This window comes from Quercus lobata, chromosome 9 (genome assembly GCF_001633185.2).
Source record: "Quercus lobata isolate SW786 chromosome 9, ValleyOak3.0 Primary Assembly, whole genome shotgun sequence".
Classification (NCBI taxonomy): domain Eukaryota; kingdom Viridiplantae; phylum Streptophyta; class Magnoliopsida; order Fagales; family Fagaceae; genus Quercus; species Quercus lobata.
The window spans coordinates 37,709,988-37,727,855 of record NC_044912.1 but is presented as its reverse complement, the minus strand read 5'-3'; the positions used below and the strand labels follow the sequence as shown (position 1 = coordinate 37,727,855).

Genomic DNA, 17,868 nt, shown 5'->3' with positions numbered 1-17,868 from the left:
TTGAGAAGAATATAATACCAATTTGATACAATTAAATTAATTTTCTAATCTTGTCTATAGAGTAGATAAACAAGACCATACCATGCCACCTTAACAAGGGTGAGGTTTGGGTCCCGTGCCCAGTTGCACCGGACCTAAGCCTCACCCCCTTAACAAAGTAGATAAGGATGCTAGCCATTTTAGTAGTGTGTGCTAGGTAGTTGGGAAGCCGATCAATTTATAATCTGTATTAATTTCATGAGCTTGATGGAATTGGACTGTTTTCCTAGTCATGTTTGAAAATGGTGAGGCTATAAAAACAGCTGAGCGTTGTAAAAACATCAAGCAGAGAAGCCTTGATTTTACAAAAAATTAACTGCAAACGAAAATTAATCTTTGCCGAACTTCCTCCATTAATTATATATAGTTAGACAAATTCAAGATATATTGAACGTGAGCTTCAACTGCAACTTGCTGGACTCCACTGTAAGATTTGTCATCCTTGATTTTACAGGCTTTTCAATGTTCTATTTCATTTAATTAGACATTTGATCTTTTTTTTTTTTTGGTCCTTACCTTGTCCAAAAGGGAAAAACAAATTTGAATAAATAAGAAATTAGTAAAGCTGGTGTAAACATAGGTTAAATAAACTAACTATCATTAAAAATTGTACATATTTCTCAATGGGGCATTTTTATGCTTGATTGCAAATGCTATACTATGGACAATACATCTTATGCACTTGTTGGACACAGAAATTTGTGCAACCATCTGATATCACTTGTGATCAGTAAGAGAAATCCTGTACATGTTGTAAGGTCTTGATGCCAATATAATTGAGAAGTTCTACGCCATTAGGTATTGAGCAAACGATTCTTAAAAAAGGATATTAAGCAAACCATGTATGTCAATATCTTTCTCCATACTTTATATAGGACTCAACACTTACAAAATAATTATAACGACACTTTTCTTTAGAATTATATATAACTGCCAGTTTTAGCATCGCCTAATCTACTTGAGTACCAATATTTCATATTTCATACGTAAATGATGTGGATAGATAAAAAAAAAATCCTTCATTAATTTGTCTATCAATTGTGATATCTATTCGACACAAGAATATATATACTCATGAATCTAAAAACAATTTTGAATAAGAAGTCCTAAATTTTCTAACCTCTTTTGTGTGTGTTTGAGGATTTTTAGAGGAATATAATGAAAAGGAATGATGAATTTCCATAATTACCATGTTTATGAGTTTTGTTCAAAAGAGTGTTGGGTCATTTATTTATTTTTTTAAACAGTAAATTGCATTTTTCTTTCCTCAATTTTGGGGGCATACACGATTTTAGTTACTCAATATTTTTTAGTGTTAAGTTCTTTTAGTTTTGCAAGTGTAACAATTTAGTTATGCGATCAGCTTTCCATCCTAAGGGGCATCTACATTAGCTAACTGTTAGCCGCATTGCAAAATTTGGAAAGGAAGTTGACAGCAGAAATAAATTGATGCACTTCTAAAATTTGAAAGGCTAAAATAGAACACTTGAAAATTGAAGAACCAAAATTGCACATGCTTCATATTTAAGAGACGAAATTACAAAAATGCACTTTCCCCTAAAAAAGAAGAAAAAAATAGAGGAAGAACAAACTAAATGGGAATGAAATGAAAAGGAAAGAATAAAATCATATGCTCCTTCTTTTGTTTGAATGTTTTAGATAAAGAGAGGAATAGAAAAAAATTGACCCTTTTGTACTTCTCTTTTATTTGTTTCAGTTGGGGAGATAACACATTGATAGGATTTCATTACTCAACTAACCACACTAGTCACACATAAACATTCAAACAAATCTCTTTCTTTATGTGTGAGTCTTTTACTAAGTTAATTATAGCACTTTGGTTAATCACCTTGAACAAAAGGCTTTTTGTTAAGGATCCAAATCCAAGTGTTGTACATTGCCATTACCAATAAAGTGCCATTTTGCTCAACTATGAGTGATGTGAACATGAGAGTTTTTCCCCACAACTCTGGGAGTTACTCACGCCTTGTTGGGAAGGTAACACACATTGGAGAGATTCTAATTCATGTGTTGATAATAATATAATTTATAGGAACGCCCCTTTATCCAAAAGCTTAAGCCAATGAGTTTATGCCTTATATTAGTCACTTATTCATATCATTACCATCCAATATGGGACTTCACTACTCAACTAACTACACTACTCACATGTGCTAAGAGTTTTGTAACTCAATTGATTGACACCTCCCTATGTGTTCAAAAAATTCAAGGTTCAAATTTCCTCCCTATGTTATAATTATTGAATTTAAATTTTTTTAAAAAAATCATACTACTCACACTTGAATATTCAAATTGAACAATATCTTTTACCAAAATTTACCTCTTCAAACCCACCCCCCTCCCCTCACCAAACAAAAAAAGATATGTGATTTCAATTAATGAATAGAACCCAGTATTTTACCCACTGAACAGAATGTTGATAGGGTAATGAAGCTGGACACCATTCACCCATTTGACTTTAAAAGGCTTCCAAATTGGGGAATGATGAATTTCCACCATTTTCTTTCATTCCATTCTCCCAATTTTCACCCTTCCAAAGATTATATAAAAGAAAGGAAATGATAAAATGCAATTGTTTTATATGCATGCCTGAGTCTAAATTGTGTAGAATTCAAAGATTCCCCTTATTAAATGAGTAAAATGTCTATTTTTATCTTTCAACTTATAAAAGATACCAAAAAAAAAAGTATGATCATATATGATAGTCAAGTCACGCGTTTCTTTCTTTCTTTCATTCATTTATTTGGCTTAAACATCCAAGCAATGCAAATTAAAATAACCCTCTATTTGATTTCATTCTCTCTTAATTCATGCATTAATTTGGAAGCACTCATTTTTAAACTCCCAAACACACTCAATTTAGTGCAAAATAGTCATGGAATGATCCCTAGATATCTTTGTTTGCACCCTTTCGATCCCTTAATTTAAGAGTCTTGTCCATTGGTTGAAGAGAACTAACTACGACTTCCATGAAATCATACCTTTCAATTGGCATGCTTTCAAGACACAAGAATTCAAGGTGCATGCATGTCCATTGGGTTATCCCATGAGCCATGAGGCATGCCTTTTGACACCGTGAGAGTGTCTTTTTACCCTGGTTTTCACAACATTCATTTCCATTGACTGTGTGGGTTTACAAATTACAGCTAGTTATCTTTCCACACTCATAGAAGCCCTGAAAAAGAAAAATGCCGAAAGATGCACATGTATTACCTAGTGGTACTAAAGCTCTGAATTACATTTAGGTTTAAAAAAATCAAAGGGAGTTAGCTTCTGTGAAGACTTTAATTTCCATGAATTCATAGGCTTTTGAAAGATGAATAATACTTTTAATAAGGGAACACAAGACAATGACAATGAAATCCCAGTAGAGAGCAATACAAATGCATGCCGTATTAATTGATCTCAGGCTCTGGAGTCTGGATACCATTAAAGGGTTTTCAAGACTGTTAAAAAGAAGAAGCTCTTTTAGTGGTAATCCTATTATTAAATTTAATTTGTAAGTAGAGTTAGATCTAAAATTATCCCTATAAATATTTTAGTTTCAAACCCAGGAATTAATGTCCATAAGCATGCAGTCACACACACACACACACATATATATAATGGGTTCCTCTTTTGAAAGAGAAGTGACCATATATAATGAATCACCAAACAGTTTGTACTAGAGAACTGACAACATAAATGCATCCATTTAAAGGAATTGTTTTCGAGACTAATTAAGTTAATGCTCATGAAGCTTGTCACAAATAGTTTGAATTTTCACAGAGAATCGGTTTAGTTCACATTTTTAGACATGAGCAAAGAATTATATATAGGCTTCCTTGGCGGATTGATCTTCAAGTTAGCATTAGCCCCGTTTCTTATGCTATATATGAAGCTAAGTTTTCTAGAAGATCATTGAATATAACATGGGAAAATAGCTGACAAGTAATTCAAGTAAGCCCAATAATTTCTTGCTAAAAATGGTAATAAACTAACAATAGTACTCTAGTAAGTGTAACTCGTTCGAGATCATGAAAGATTTCAATCCATTAGGCATGAAACTGTATACAAGTATTATTTAGCTTGACATAAGAAAAACATGTATTAGGGAAAAAGGAATAATTAAGACAACAAGAAAAGAAAAAAGAAAAAAAGAAGGGTGGTAGAGAGAAGACTTATATATATAAGAACATCTTATATATGTAGAACCCTAAATTAATTTAGGGCTTTAACATTATGAAGGAAAAACAGTACCTTGGATATAATATTTATGGCTAGGAAAAAGAGTACTTGCATAATTTCGGCTTGAAATCCAAGTGGGAATATTTTTTTGCACCTCCTTGCATGCCTTCCAATCAATTGCCAAAATGGTAAGCCTCCAATCACATAGTAACGTATATATTTAGAGTGGAGAAATACGATTAATAACTTCTCCCCCATTTTCCAAGGAATGAAAATTCTGAAATATATGTAAGGTATATTCCAGAGCTGTACAACGCAAGATATAATATACTCCATAAAAGCTCTTTATCGAATCTCAATAAAATACTATGGATAATGACCAAGTCGAAGCTCCAAGTCCAATTCATCATCTTCTTCACTGCCATCTTCTCTTCTTTTCTCTCTATCATGTTCCACTACTACATGGGTTGGTCCAACTTGCAAGCTTAGACTTCTTCGCCAGTCCTCTTCAAACAGATTTGGATGCAGTGGATTATTTTGTACATGATCAGTATGTTGTGTATGTGGGGGTCTCATATGCCATGCAGATACCGGAAAAGTTACTTGAGAACTTACTTGTACCTCAGGAACTGTAGAATTATAATGTGGTGGATAGCTTTGAATTGATGTGTATGATCTAAGATTCACATAGTTTTCATCAGCTTTGCTTGAGACTGAAGGAACTGAACTAGGCCTTGTTTTGACTCTATCCTTCCTATGAATATTCATGTGACCACCCAAGGCTTGTGCTGTAGTGAACCCTCTCTTGCAATACACACACTCATAGGATCTGCCAGTGCCCATATCATCATTTTGCACAGATCGATCACTTTCTTCACTTGAGCTCTTTGAGTCTTCTTGGCAATTGTATTCCATGGTGAAAATTTTTCAAAAAACAAAAGAGTTGTTTAATTTTTTTTGAGGAGGATATGAGAAAGAAAATCAAGAGGTTCTTATAGAGAAGAAGAGGGGAGGAGGGTATGAGAGAAGAGACAAAGAAAGGACATAGGCATTACCTATGAGTGTTAGAGTGTAGAAGTTGTGAGGAAGAAAAGTCTTTAGAAGTTTGCTGAGAGAGCCATTCGGTTAGCCGGCTATAGATTCGTCTGTAGCAGACAGTTTTTATTATATGCATTTTTTTTTCAATGCTTTGTCTCTCATTAGAGCTCTAGCTTTCATCTAGGTTTTCTTAACACGGTCTTTAGGATTGGCATCTCTCTCTCTCTTTCTACTTTTATTTATAATATATTTACCACCCAATAAAGACAAATATTAACATTAGGTATACCTGTTCACATTGGGGATTAACACTTCTATAGTTATGAAAACCACCAATTACAGTGTGTGTCACCTTGGCGTATGGAGTACTTCAAAAACTGTCATGAGAAGCAATGAAAATAATCTAAAAGCATTCTTCTAGCATTTTTTTACAGCTTTCACCTCCTTCCAAATAATTGATTCTAGACAAGTGGTGTTCATTAATTACAAAGTGGTCAAAGTAAAATTTTGAATACGAATAAAGAACTCCCATAACTAGCATCATATATAATTACATTTGATCAAGATTCATGTGAGCTACAAGACTCGGCAATAGTAAATAAACTTTTGTGTCTCTTTTACAAATTTTTACCACACAAAACGAATCACAAAAAGTAGTTTAGATTTTTATTTATTATATTGTTGGACTGACACTAATCATATTGCATTGTCACATCATTTTGTAAATATTTTTATAGTAATACTAGTATGTAATTAGGTATGGAAATAAATTGAGTTGTTTATGAACCACCTGAACTTGACTTTAGTAAACTTGTTTATGTTCGTTTATATAGCAAACGAGTTAGGTTCAAACATAATAATGTATTAGTGAATAAGCTTGTGAGTATAAGACTCAATATATATATATACACGCGCGTGTGTGTGTTTAAACATTAAATTATAATTATATAAACTTGATGTTGAATTGTGTAAATTTGTAAATAAGTTACTAAGCATATCAAATTAGAATTTATAATTTATTAATAGAAATTATAAGTTTATTAATGAAAATTATGTATAATACAAAAAAAAAAAAAATACAAGGTTGGTAAATCTAATTTTATAGGTTTATAAATGAAAATCATTTTGACTAATTTAAATAATATAATTTCAACTATAAATGAATTATTAATTATTAGTTTAGATTTGTTAATGGATAAAAAAATTTAGTTATATTGTTTATTATATATGGAAAAAGAATAAATTAATCAAATAACTCGTGAACAAATTAATTTGAGTTTGTCTAAGAATAAAATAAATTAAGGTTGAATATATAATCTAGTTTATTGACAAGCATGAGTTTGGCTCTTGGTCAAAATAAATTTAAATGTGTAATTCTAAACTTATAATACTTGGCTTAGTTTGACTTGTATATGATAATGCTAATACTAGTTTTAGCCTTTTTTTTTGGTTCCTCTCTTTTATCCCCAAGTTTTAATATGCATCATATGTGGTGACCCAAAACTTGGTCAAAATTTCATTAAAGCCACGTACGTAGATGTCCACTTTGTTATGAAAAGAGGTTGACACATATGGGAGCCTATGTTTTTGTGTTGAGGCAACAATGGAACAAAATAGTTGCAGATAATCACTACAAATGATGTTATAGTTTAGAGCTTAGCTTATCGCATTATGAGGAAATAGGAAAGATGTAGGAACCTTCCTACATGATCTACTATGAGCAAGACACCGGTACGTTAGCTTATACTTGTCCTTAGCTTTTTGAACCATGATTAATGGAAACACATCATCTTTATGTCTATCACAGTCAACATCAAAAATCATAATCATGAGTGTGTTGCCGATAATTCATTTTGCCTTGGAGCTTGTAGTTTTGTTAGCGTCAAAATACAGAAAAGAGATTGGAAAATCTGGAATCCAACAACTCCGCTTATAACCAAAAAAGAAAAAAAAAAGAAAAAAAGAAAAAAAAAAGCCAATAATGTGACATAGGTTTTTTTTAATGAATAAAAAATGGGGTTATGGGATATCCAAGTGTTGTAATAGGGTTTCCTCAGAGGTAAAAGAGTAACAAATATTACAGCGCTTTTAAAACCACTATAATAGGGTCTACTCATAAAGGAAAAGAGTAGGGTCATGCATAAAGAAAAATAGTAACTCCTATTATAGCACTTTTAAAAGTGCTGTAATGGGGTCTACTTAGAAGGAAAAGAGTAACCCTTATTACAGCGCTTTAAAAGCGCTGTAATAGGGTCTACTCAAAGGGAAAAATTGCCCCTATTATAGCACTTTTAAAAGCGCGGAGATAGGGTTTACTCTTTTCCTTCTTAGTAAACCTTGTTACAGCGCTTTTAAAAGCGCTGTAATAGGGTTTAACTCTTTTCCTTCTGGGTAAACCTTATAGTGGCGGTTTTAGAACTGTCATAATAGGCTGTTTACAAAAAAAAAAAAGAAAAAAAAAGTTGAAAATTTAGCCATATAGTGGCACTTGTGAAATACCGTAATAGGTCCACCTATACCATCGATTTCGAAAACCGCCGCTATAGGAGACCTATAGCAGCAGTTTTGAAAGCACAGGCTTTGACCTGCTGTAATAGGTCGACCTATACCAATGGTTTCTAAAAGCACTGCTATGGGTATAGGCTGGCCTATTACGGCGGTTTTGGAAAGCGCTGGGAAAAAAACGATGGTGTAGGATGAGTTTTTTGTAGTGGATTTAGCAAAAAAAAAAAGGGGGGGTTTTGGTATGGAGTCATCGACCTCACGCCATGTGATGACAATAAATAATATCATATGTACAGTCGGGGCCTTGATGAGGCTATCATCATAAGTACGACACATTTGTTAAAGCGTCACTCTTTGATAATATGAAACAGTACTTTGTGCTTGATGTTGATCTTGGCTTTAACAATAACAAGGAAATAGTGTCGTCCGTGTTGGCTTCAAGTGCTAAATCGTAGCATTTGAATAACTAAGAAATTAGTCTACTAGTCTTTTATGACATGTCTAATCATTAGCTTAATTCAATTGTTACGTAAATATTACACAATATTTTCAAGGTTTAAAAAAAGAGGTGCTACGTCTACAGCATTTTTACAACAAATCACAGATGGTTAGTTGTTATTGATTCAAATTTCAAACTAACGCTAAGATTACTTTTTTGCCCCAACAATAACAACTAGTAACAACTTGCCACTTATGATTTGTTGTAAAAATGTTGTAGACATATCATTTCTCTTTAAAAAAACCATTTTTTCAGTTCATTGCCTAGTGTCTTAAATGATGCATACATATATGGTATGATTGGGGTTCCTTTAGCATGTGCATTGCTGGTGATTAATTGACTGCATAGTTTTGAATATAAAAGAAATCTTATACATTAAGATGTCATATATATATATATATTAAAACCGAAACCTTGACCATTTGTTGACCTGATTCATAATTTTCCACATCATCACTCATATTATTTATTTATTTATGTTTTATTTTTCTTTTTATTTTACGTTTTATATATTAGTAAAAATATTTTTTTTTTTGTCCTTATCTTCTTCTCCTATAATTTCTAAGTTGATAAAATTTTAATTTGATTATAATCTGTAGGGACTCGATTCGTGGCCTGGGCCCAACAGTTATGGGGTTCTGGCCCAAAGAGCCTTAGACAATGAATTTGTAGAGAGTGGGTTACAGAACTAGGCCCTAACGAAGTGTGTGCTAGTTAACTTTGGGCCATACGACAATCAAAAGTAAGAAAATCTCCTATATGGTTCGAGGAGACGTATGAGTTGCATCCCTGTCTCTGTTTAAAGGTTATGGTCTTTCCCTTCTTCTTCTCTTCTATCTTCCTCTTTTTTTTCGGTCCCCCTCCTCATAGGGATTCCCTTCTCTTATATAGCCCCCTTGAAGTCATCAGAACCTTACACTTGTTGATCATCTAGACCTTCACTTGAGTGCCCGTCCCATCGGACATCTCCCCCATCTTTATATGAGTTGTAATAGCCAAGGTAACACTGTTCGCCAATCCTCTCCACATTAATGCGGCCATAAAAGTAGCTGCCATGCATTTAATGTGGCAGCTGTAGTCTTTCCCTTGACATCCTATACTTTCTTCCCTCTCACAGGCTTGTGGGACTCATCCTTGCCACTAATACTCATTGGAGTGATTCTTTATTACTGGTAGGGTGCATGTTGGAGCCATACTTGGTACGTTCGAGGAGACATTTCTCCTCGGACAGCCTTTCAAACAAGTTTGGGCCCATAAGAATTGGGTTGGGAGCCTTTTTTGGAGCCCACACCCTCTCCTCGGACGTGGTCGAATTCTATATGGGGCCCAAGGCCCATTGTTTGATCTGGGAACTTTACCCCTACATAATCCATATTCATCATCTAATCCTTTTATCATTAATTTATCTATAAATTCTAATATTAATATTACAATCCAAATTCTTCTTCTAATCCTTTTATTATTAATATTTATTTCTAAAATTGCAGAAATTTTTTTATATTTTTTAAAAATAAATAAATAATTTTTTTTATCCTTATCTTCTTATCCTATAATTTCTAAGTTTTAATTTGATTATAATCCAAATTCTTCATCTAATCATTTTATTATTAATTTATCTATAATTTCTAATATTAATATTACAATCCAAAATTTTCTTCTAATCCTTTTACTATTAATATTAATTTCTAAAAAATCATATCATCATAAATTGCTTTCGTTTGGATATGCTTAAGGAAAAAAAAATACCTACAGCTCTTTTTCCAGACCCAATCATTATCATATTCTCATATTATTATTCTTCATAATAATAATTGCACAAGATTTTTTTTCTTCCTTTTTATAATATATAATTGTTAATAAATAAGTCAAGATTAAATTATATATTATACTTAATACCTTTCCCGTGTATTGTACAGATTAAAGACTAGTTATATATATTTTTGAAGTTTATGTAGGTTTTTTTTATTAATTGTGCTCCTTCTAGAACCAAATGGATAAAATAGAATTTTTAAGTACTATGCAAAATAAACAGTGATGTTTGACTTGTAAAATGTATATAGCAACAGTTTTTTCTTAGCTTTAACCTTTGATGGACTATTAACATACTAAGTATTTTACTTATATAAAAAAAAAAAACAGTAATTTGTTTTGACTATATGGTACTTTTGAAAGCTTGAAAATGTGTTAAAAACATAAGAGCTGTTTAGACCCCCAAATTAAAGTTACGGCTCGATAGATTTTACATTAACTTAATTCTAAGTGCGGAATAGTGTAAATGTGAGCGGATAAACAAACAAGCTACTCTAATCCATAATCAAAACAACACAGCAGTAAAATGGAATGTAAAAGAGTAAGGAAGAGAGATGCAAACACAAGATAACACGTCGATATGTTATTGAAGAGGAAATTGAAGAACTCGGCGAAAAACCTCTCTGCCGCCCTCCAAGCAGTAATCGATCCACTAGACAATCAGTTGGGATACATGGGTTAGCAAGAGACCCTCCAAGCCTAATCTACCCGCTGTACCTAAGTCCTCCAAGCTCCTACTCCAACAAGGCTTCTCAGAATCGTGTCCTGTCTAGCTCTCCGGATCCCTTAATCCACCTGATTGCATCCACCAAATCCTGACTTCTTCCAATGCACCAAATCCTCACTTGACACTTTGAAAGGGTGTGGTAAGTGTTTGGGCTATCAACCTCTCAATGGTATGGAAATGGAGAAGTAAGAGTTGAAGAAATCCACAAGCATATGTATAGAGATATATGGGTATGATAATCTCTAACGCTCAAGGTTTGAGGCTAGGGTTTTTTCTCAGAAGTACTCCTCAACATTTGTGGGTAATGTGGGTATATATAGTGTGGGTACAGAAAGTGTGTATCAGATAGTACAGTCTAGCAGAACAGAATGTTTCGCGGGTGTCTTGCGGGAAGGCCTTACCCGCGAGCTACTCGCAAAACACAGCTGTCTCCATCTGTACTGACTCTTCGCATTCTAGTCATGTGCAAGACACATGCTTCACTTTGCAGGATGCTTAGTTGCGAGCTACCCGCGAGAACTCTTCTGGTTTCAATTGCTTGAGTCTTCACATTCTTTCTCTCTAACACACAACCCTTACAATCAAATCCCACAATAAATACAGGGTACAAAAGATTGAATATAATTACAATCAAATTTGGCACGGAATAAAAGCCAACAAAATACATATTTGTAAATCACAACTTTACAACTTTAATTTAAATTCTTTTCGCTTTACAGAAAAAATTTCAGAAGAAAGATTCCTTGTTACTTATTTTTGTTGCTTGTATTTTTGAGGTCCAAGACCAAATCTCCTTTTCTCATCAGTCTGGCACACATAAACACATAAGCACTCAGAGATTATAAAATGTTAAAAAAGAAGAAAAAAAAAATGTTATAGAGAGAGAAAGAGAGGAAGTAATTAAGCATTTACACAATTTACATCAACAGAAGAAGATCCTTACTTGTTACCTATATTGAGTTATTTGTGATAGTGGACTAAGTATATGGTAAATATAGGAATTCATTAAGCTTAATATGGTAACTCTCAAAGCATGATAGCTTGTGATATTAGAAAACCACATTACCTTGTGGTTTTTTTAGAAAACATGGTCTTCAATTTTTATATTAATATAATGAGGCATGCATATAATATTCTAACATATCCTAACATCCCCCTCATACTTAAGGTGAAAGCTTGATGAAAACTTGAGTTTAAAAGGAAGATTTTTAATGCAAGGAAGATCTTTGATGCCCTTTGAGTGAAACCAACTAGAAATGCTTGGAAAATGGAAGAAGAAGAAGAAGTCTGTGAAATGCGTGATGCATGCATGTGAAAGACTTAGTCTCGTTGAGGACATATAGATTCATTCAAATTGCATTTGATGTGTCGCTTGAACAGACGAAAAACACTAAGAAGATGCTAAAATACAAAAAATTTAGCATAGTGGTGGAAACTGGAAAGAACTCTAGTGCAAAAGCACAAGTAAGAGTGTCTCTAACATGAGAATTGTGTGGAGTAAGGACTTAGAGCACTTGCAGCAGTGGAACTAAATAGCTATATAGCTATTTTAGCTCCACTAAAATACAAAAATCAACCCTAGCTGTGCACTATAGCTGAGAGCTAAAAAAAAAAAAAAAACTCATCTGAAGCTCAAGCTCAAGCTCTTATCTCTGAAAACTCTCTCGACCTCACTCTCTCAAAATCTCACCTCTCTGTTTACCATCACCGGCCCGACTCATTGTCAACGTTGCCACCACCGAAACTCGATGTCATCGACCCACCAGCCGTCCCAAGCTGTTGATCCGCCTCAGACCCACTTCTCTTTTGCCAATCCACTTCAGGTCAGTTGTCTTTATCTTCTTCATGTGGATGATTGGGATTTTTGATTTGGTTATAACATCAAAGAATGTGGGATTTTTGATTTAGGTATAACATCCAAGAATGTGCTTAATGATTTCTTTTTCTTGTTCTTTCAGCTCATTATTTTAGATGCAATAATTTTTTTGCTGTTCTTGCTCAATGAAAAGTTCTGTCATTTGATCTTAGAGCATCCATTCGTTTTGATTCGTTTTGATTCAGTGCATCCATGAATGGATAGAATGTATTTGATTGGAATGTATTGGGAATTTTCTATTTGCAGGAATTTGTTGTGTGGTTTTCTTGTAAAAGAAGTTCTTGTCCTAGTTTTATGTTTTGTTGCACAAAACCAGAAATAGAAGCACATAAAAAAGGATTTCTTGTGGTCATTTTAATGAGAAATTGTTAGTTTGGTTTTGAGATGCTCAAAAATGAATTTGTTTTTTTCTTTATCGGTGGGATTAAGCTACATGTCAAATTAAGTATTATGCATAATCATGTTCTATTGTTATAATTCTAAATATTTTAAGTTTTGATATAAATGTTAGTTTGAGAATTTTCTGTGTGTAGGGAAGTTTACATTTTTTTTTCTTCTAATTTTATGGAGTCATGTAGAGACATGGAGTCACGTCTCCTAACATATTACACGGGTATCATGAATGGGGATATAGAAATTGACTCACAACTTTTGGGAACATCTCAAAATACTCCTATGTCAGTTTCTAATTCTCCACCTCAAGTTGAAAATACCTCTTCTACAAAAGGAAAACGAGGCTCTAACTTTAGTGTAGAGGAAGATCAACTCCTAGTGTCAGCATGGGTCAATACTAGTGTTGATACCATACAAAGTAATGAACAAACACAAAATACATTTCGTCAAAAAGTTTGTGAATACTTCATGTAATACAATACATTTGGTACCACATGTACTGCTATCTCCTTGATAAGTCATTGGGGAATGATTAGTGAAAAGACAAATAAGTTTGCCGGGTGCATGGCTAAAGTTAACGCATATTATCAAAGTGGTATAACCGAACAAGATAAGGTATAAATTATATTACAATAGTGTTAACATACCCATTCACCAAAAGTTTGAAAATATTAATCATGTTATATTTCTTTTAATTTTTTTAGATTACCAATGCGAAGACTTTGTATAAAGAGATGCACAAGAAACCCTTTTTTCTTGAACATTGTTGGCTCATGTTAAAGGACCAACCAAAGTTTGCTGATCCTAATGGAAGATTGAGAGCATCCGTGCCTCCAACTCCGGAGTCAACATCTATTGGCGAAGGGCATTGTGGGTTCGGACTTTGTGACACTTCCAATTTTTAGAGGCCAATTGGTAGGAAGGCCGAAAAGGCCATCCGAAAGAACAAAGCCACCGGAAAAGATGTAGGGCAATATTTGACCAAGGAAATGAAATTTATTGAGAAGGTAACTTGATTGGAAGAGGAAAAAATGTTTATTGAGAGGGAAAAACTTGCGGTTGAGAAGGAAAGAAGTGAAGAAAAACTTAAGATAGAGAAGGAAAGAGTTACGATTGAGAAGAAAAAATTTGAGATGGAATATATGTTAGAGGAGGAGAGAATCATGATGAAAGATACAAGTGGCTTGACCGAAGCACAAAAAGCTTTTTATGAACAACTCCAAGAGGAAATCATGGCAATACGAAGTTCACGTAATTAATGGGTTTGATTGCATTTTGGATGTAGCTTAGGCTTTTATGTATTTTGTAGTGGCTTATGTAGGCCTTTATGTATTTTGGTAGTAAATTATGTATTTTGTAGTGGCTTATGTGACTTGACTTTAATCTTGAACTAGATGTATGTGTTTGTGTTGTGACTTGTGCGTGAATTGGTTATATTCATTTATTGTGGCTTATGTCAATTGACTTTAATCTTAAACTAGATGTATGTATAAACCTTTAAATTTATTGTTTATCTTGTTTGTGTTGTGACTTATGCGTGAATTGTTATATTTATGGAGTTGTGGCTTATGTCACTTAACTTTAATCTTGCATCTATAGTAATAATTACTTTCCAATTGTCTTGAAGGTTGCATCCATGAATTGCTCTTTGCTTGTCAAGTTGCTTCTTGATGACTTAGATGAGGATGAGATAATCGAAGAATTTGTTATGGAAACATCACAACCTAAATGTTGTCGCTCTATCCGACATAATCATTTGGTAGGTCATGAGAGGTTTTTTTTTTTTTATTATTTTGCTCCCACACCAATATATCCACCCGCTTTATTTCGTAGGAGATTTCGGGATGAAGCGTTCTCTTTTTCTCCGTATTCAATCTAAGGTAGAAGCTCATGACTCTTACTTTGTCCAAAAAAGAAATAGTACCAACAAACTTGGTTTATCTTCATTACAAAAGATAACTGCTGCACTTAGAATGCTTGTGTATGGAGTATCGGGTGATTTGATAGATGAATATGTGCGGATTGGAGAAACTACTACATTAGAAAGTTTGAAAAAATTTATTACTGCGGTAATTGATATTTTTTCTGAGGAATACTTGAGAAAGTTAAACAATATTGTGGTCATATTTGTGAGCCTACTATTATTTTGGAGGCAGTAGCATCATATGATCTTTGGATATGACATGCATTTTTTGAGTTACCTGGGTCAAATAATGATATTAATGTGTTGGAGCGGTCTTATGTATTTAATGAACTTGTTGAAGGACGTGCTCCTGCAATACATTACTCAATTAATGGTCATGACTATACAATGGAATATTACCTTATTGATGGTATATATCCAAAGTGGGCAACATTTGTGATTTGTGAAAACAATCCCATCCCCACAAGGACATAAGCGAAAATTATTTGCAGCAGCCCAAGAGGCGTGTAGGAAGGATGTTGAGCATGCATTTGGAGTGCTTCAAGCATGTCTCACAATTGTCCATGGACCTGCACGATTTTTCCATCTTGAAACACTTCAAAAGATCATAAAAGCGTGCATAATTCTCCATAACATGATTGTTGAAGATGAGCAGGATGATAATGAAATGGTAGACTTGGATTATGAACAAATTGATGGAGTGGATAATCCTCCTATGCAAGTGTTACGTGAACAAAGTGATGGATTTCTGTCATACATTGAGAGGTATGGATGCATTGGAGACCGAGAAATTCATTTTCAACTCCAATTGGACCTCATTGAACATTATGGCAATTGCAAGGCGAGTCGTAGAAACTTCCTTTTTTATATGTTGAGAAGCATGAGTCATAGGAACTTCTGCGAGTGTGTGAGTTTTATTGTAATTTGGTTTGAGTTATGTATGAGTAATCTATGGACTGCATTGTTCCAGCTATAATATGTGTTCTATTTTATATGTTTTCTTATAAAGTTCCTTTATTTCATAGTTCACATTGTTCCAAGATTACTTCCGGACAATTAAGACGATAATAGGCTATCATGACGATTGAGAAAATTTTTTTAGTCAAAAGATAAATTTGTATATATATAATTTGGGGTTAAAACAAAATATTATTGTTACTCTAGTTTCTTATTTGCTCTCATGATGATTGAAAAATTGTTTTAGTAAAAACAAAAAAATGTATAAGTATAATTTAGGGTTAAAAAAATCACTTGTTAACACTAGACGATTATTTGCTATCATGTGGCGGTGGTGGTGGCAACGGTGGAAGAGTTAGCGGTGGAAGAGTCGGTGACGGCGGCGGTGGCATTGGCGGTGGAAGAGTTGGTGGCGACGGCGGTGGTGGCGGCGGTGGTGGTGGCGGTAGTGGCAACGATAGCGATTGTGGATGGTTGTGATTGTTGTTTATTGTAGTGGATATATTATTTTATTATAGTAGATATATTATTTTATTGTGATTTTTATATTATTTTATTGTGTTGAAAGCTAAAATAGATCCACTGCTGTTGCAACATGTGTGTAGGTAAAATAGATAAAATAACTTTTTGTGGTGCTAAATAGTTAAAATTTTAACTCCATTGCTGTGGATGCTCTTAAAAAAGATAGTAAATCAAGCACAACGCTAGGGTATGTGAGAGTTCTAAGCACAATTGAGACATGTTGAGATGTCTTTAAAACAGGAAGAGGTGTGTGCACCCACAACGAAGTGGACATGATCGAAATTAATTAAGACAATTCTTGAGGGTGTGTGATACACATAAATTGCAATTGAGAGGTCCCAAATACAAATTGAAGAGTGACGGTATAAATGAGATACCCATGGATCTAGATCTCAAGTGTGGGCTTTGATGTTACGAAGAAGTGACAAGTTTGATAATAAACAAAAAACTTGTCTATGATACCATGTTAAAAAATGGCTAAATAAATAAAAACAAAAACAAATGAACATAAAGAGAGAAAATAAAGCAAGAAAGATTCCCATATATATGGTGGAACTTGATGCTAAGGTGATTGTGGAGTTGCTCAATGGTGTTGAATGTTCTAACCGGAGTTACTCTCCTTTGTTGAATGATTGTAGGTCCCTCATAGCAAGACTTGTGCAGGGCCGGGTGGGGCATGTTTTTAGAGAGACGAATCAATGTGTCGACTTTTTGGCTAAAATGGACTGTTCTATTATGGAAAATTTTGCTGTGTTTGATATTCCCCCCTCTGCTGATATGTATATTTTGATTGACTCTAATAAAAATGGGTTGTACTATTATAGGCATGTTGCCAATACTCTTGCCTTTGTGGGTAGTTTGTAATGTTTGTTACTGGTTGTTAATATAATATTTATCCTGTTAACCCAAAAAAAAAAAAAAAAAAATTCCAATATATACATATTCTAAATTAATATTTGATTTGAAGAGATAAAGAAGTGGCATTAGACAGGTGTCTTTTCCAAAGAATGAAAAGTTTTTGCAAAGGTTAAAAAGTTTAGAAAATGCTAAAATCATCGAAAATGGCTTAATTTTGTGCCACAATTCGCCATGTGGCGAGTTGTAATTAGTGAAAGTGTGTCCCACATGGTCCACAGACACTCTTTCACTAGTCACAACTCACCACGTGATAAGTTGTGGTACAAAATTGTGCCATTTTTGGTGATCCTAGCACAACTCAAAAAGTTTACATAAAAAAATCTGAGGCACTGTTCAATTAAGTTAATTAGCAATTTCACAGTCAGTCAAATAACAGTTTACTTTACAATTAAGACAAGATTTTTTTACTCATGGAAACCGGATTACAGCCTAAGACGTTCCGCATCTTTAGCCACATCACTGTCCGAAACCTC

General features: G+C 33.7%; 2 protein-coding genes across 2 annotated transcripts; one reads left to right on the top strand and one right to left on the bottom strand.

Annotated features, from left to right (window-relative positions):
• Positions 1-4,387: 4,387 nt before the first annotated feature.
• On the bottom strand, positions 4,388-5,160 carry LOC115959272 (transcriptional regulator SUPERMAN-like). The gene has a single exon (XM_031077625.1). The coding sequence runs from the start codon at positions 5,140-5,142 to the stop codon at positions 4,594-4,596; it is 549 nt and encodes a 182-aa protein (XP_030933485.1). The 5' UTR covers positions 5,143-5,160; the 3' UTR covers positions 4,388-4,593.
• An 8,103-nt stretch (positions 5,161-13,263) lies between these two features.
• Positions 13,264-16,435, top strand: LOC115961689 (heterogeneous nuclear ribonucleoprotein A3 homolog 1-like). Its single transcript, XM_031080626.1, has 5 exons — positions 13,264-13,464; positions 13,980-14,081; positions 14,702-14,833; positions 15,654-15,828; positions 16,263-16,435. The coding sequence occupies exons 1-5, from the start codon at positions 13,264-13,266 to the stop codon at positions 16,433-16,435; spliced, it is 783 nt and encodes a 260-aa protein (XP_030936486.1).
• The last annotated feature ends 1,433 nt before the right edge of the window (positions 16,436-17,868 follow it).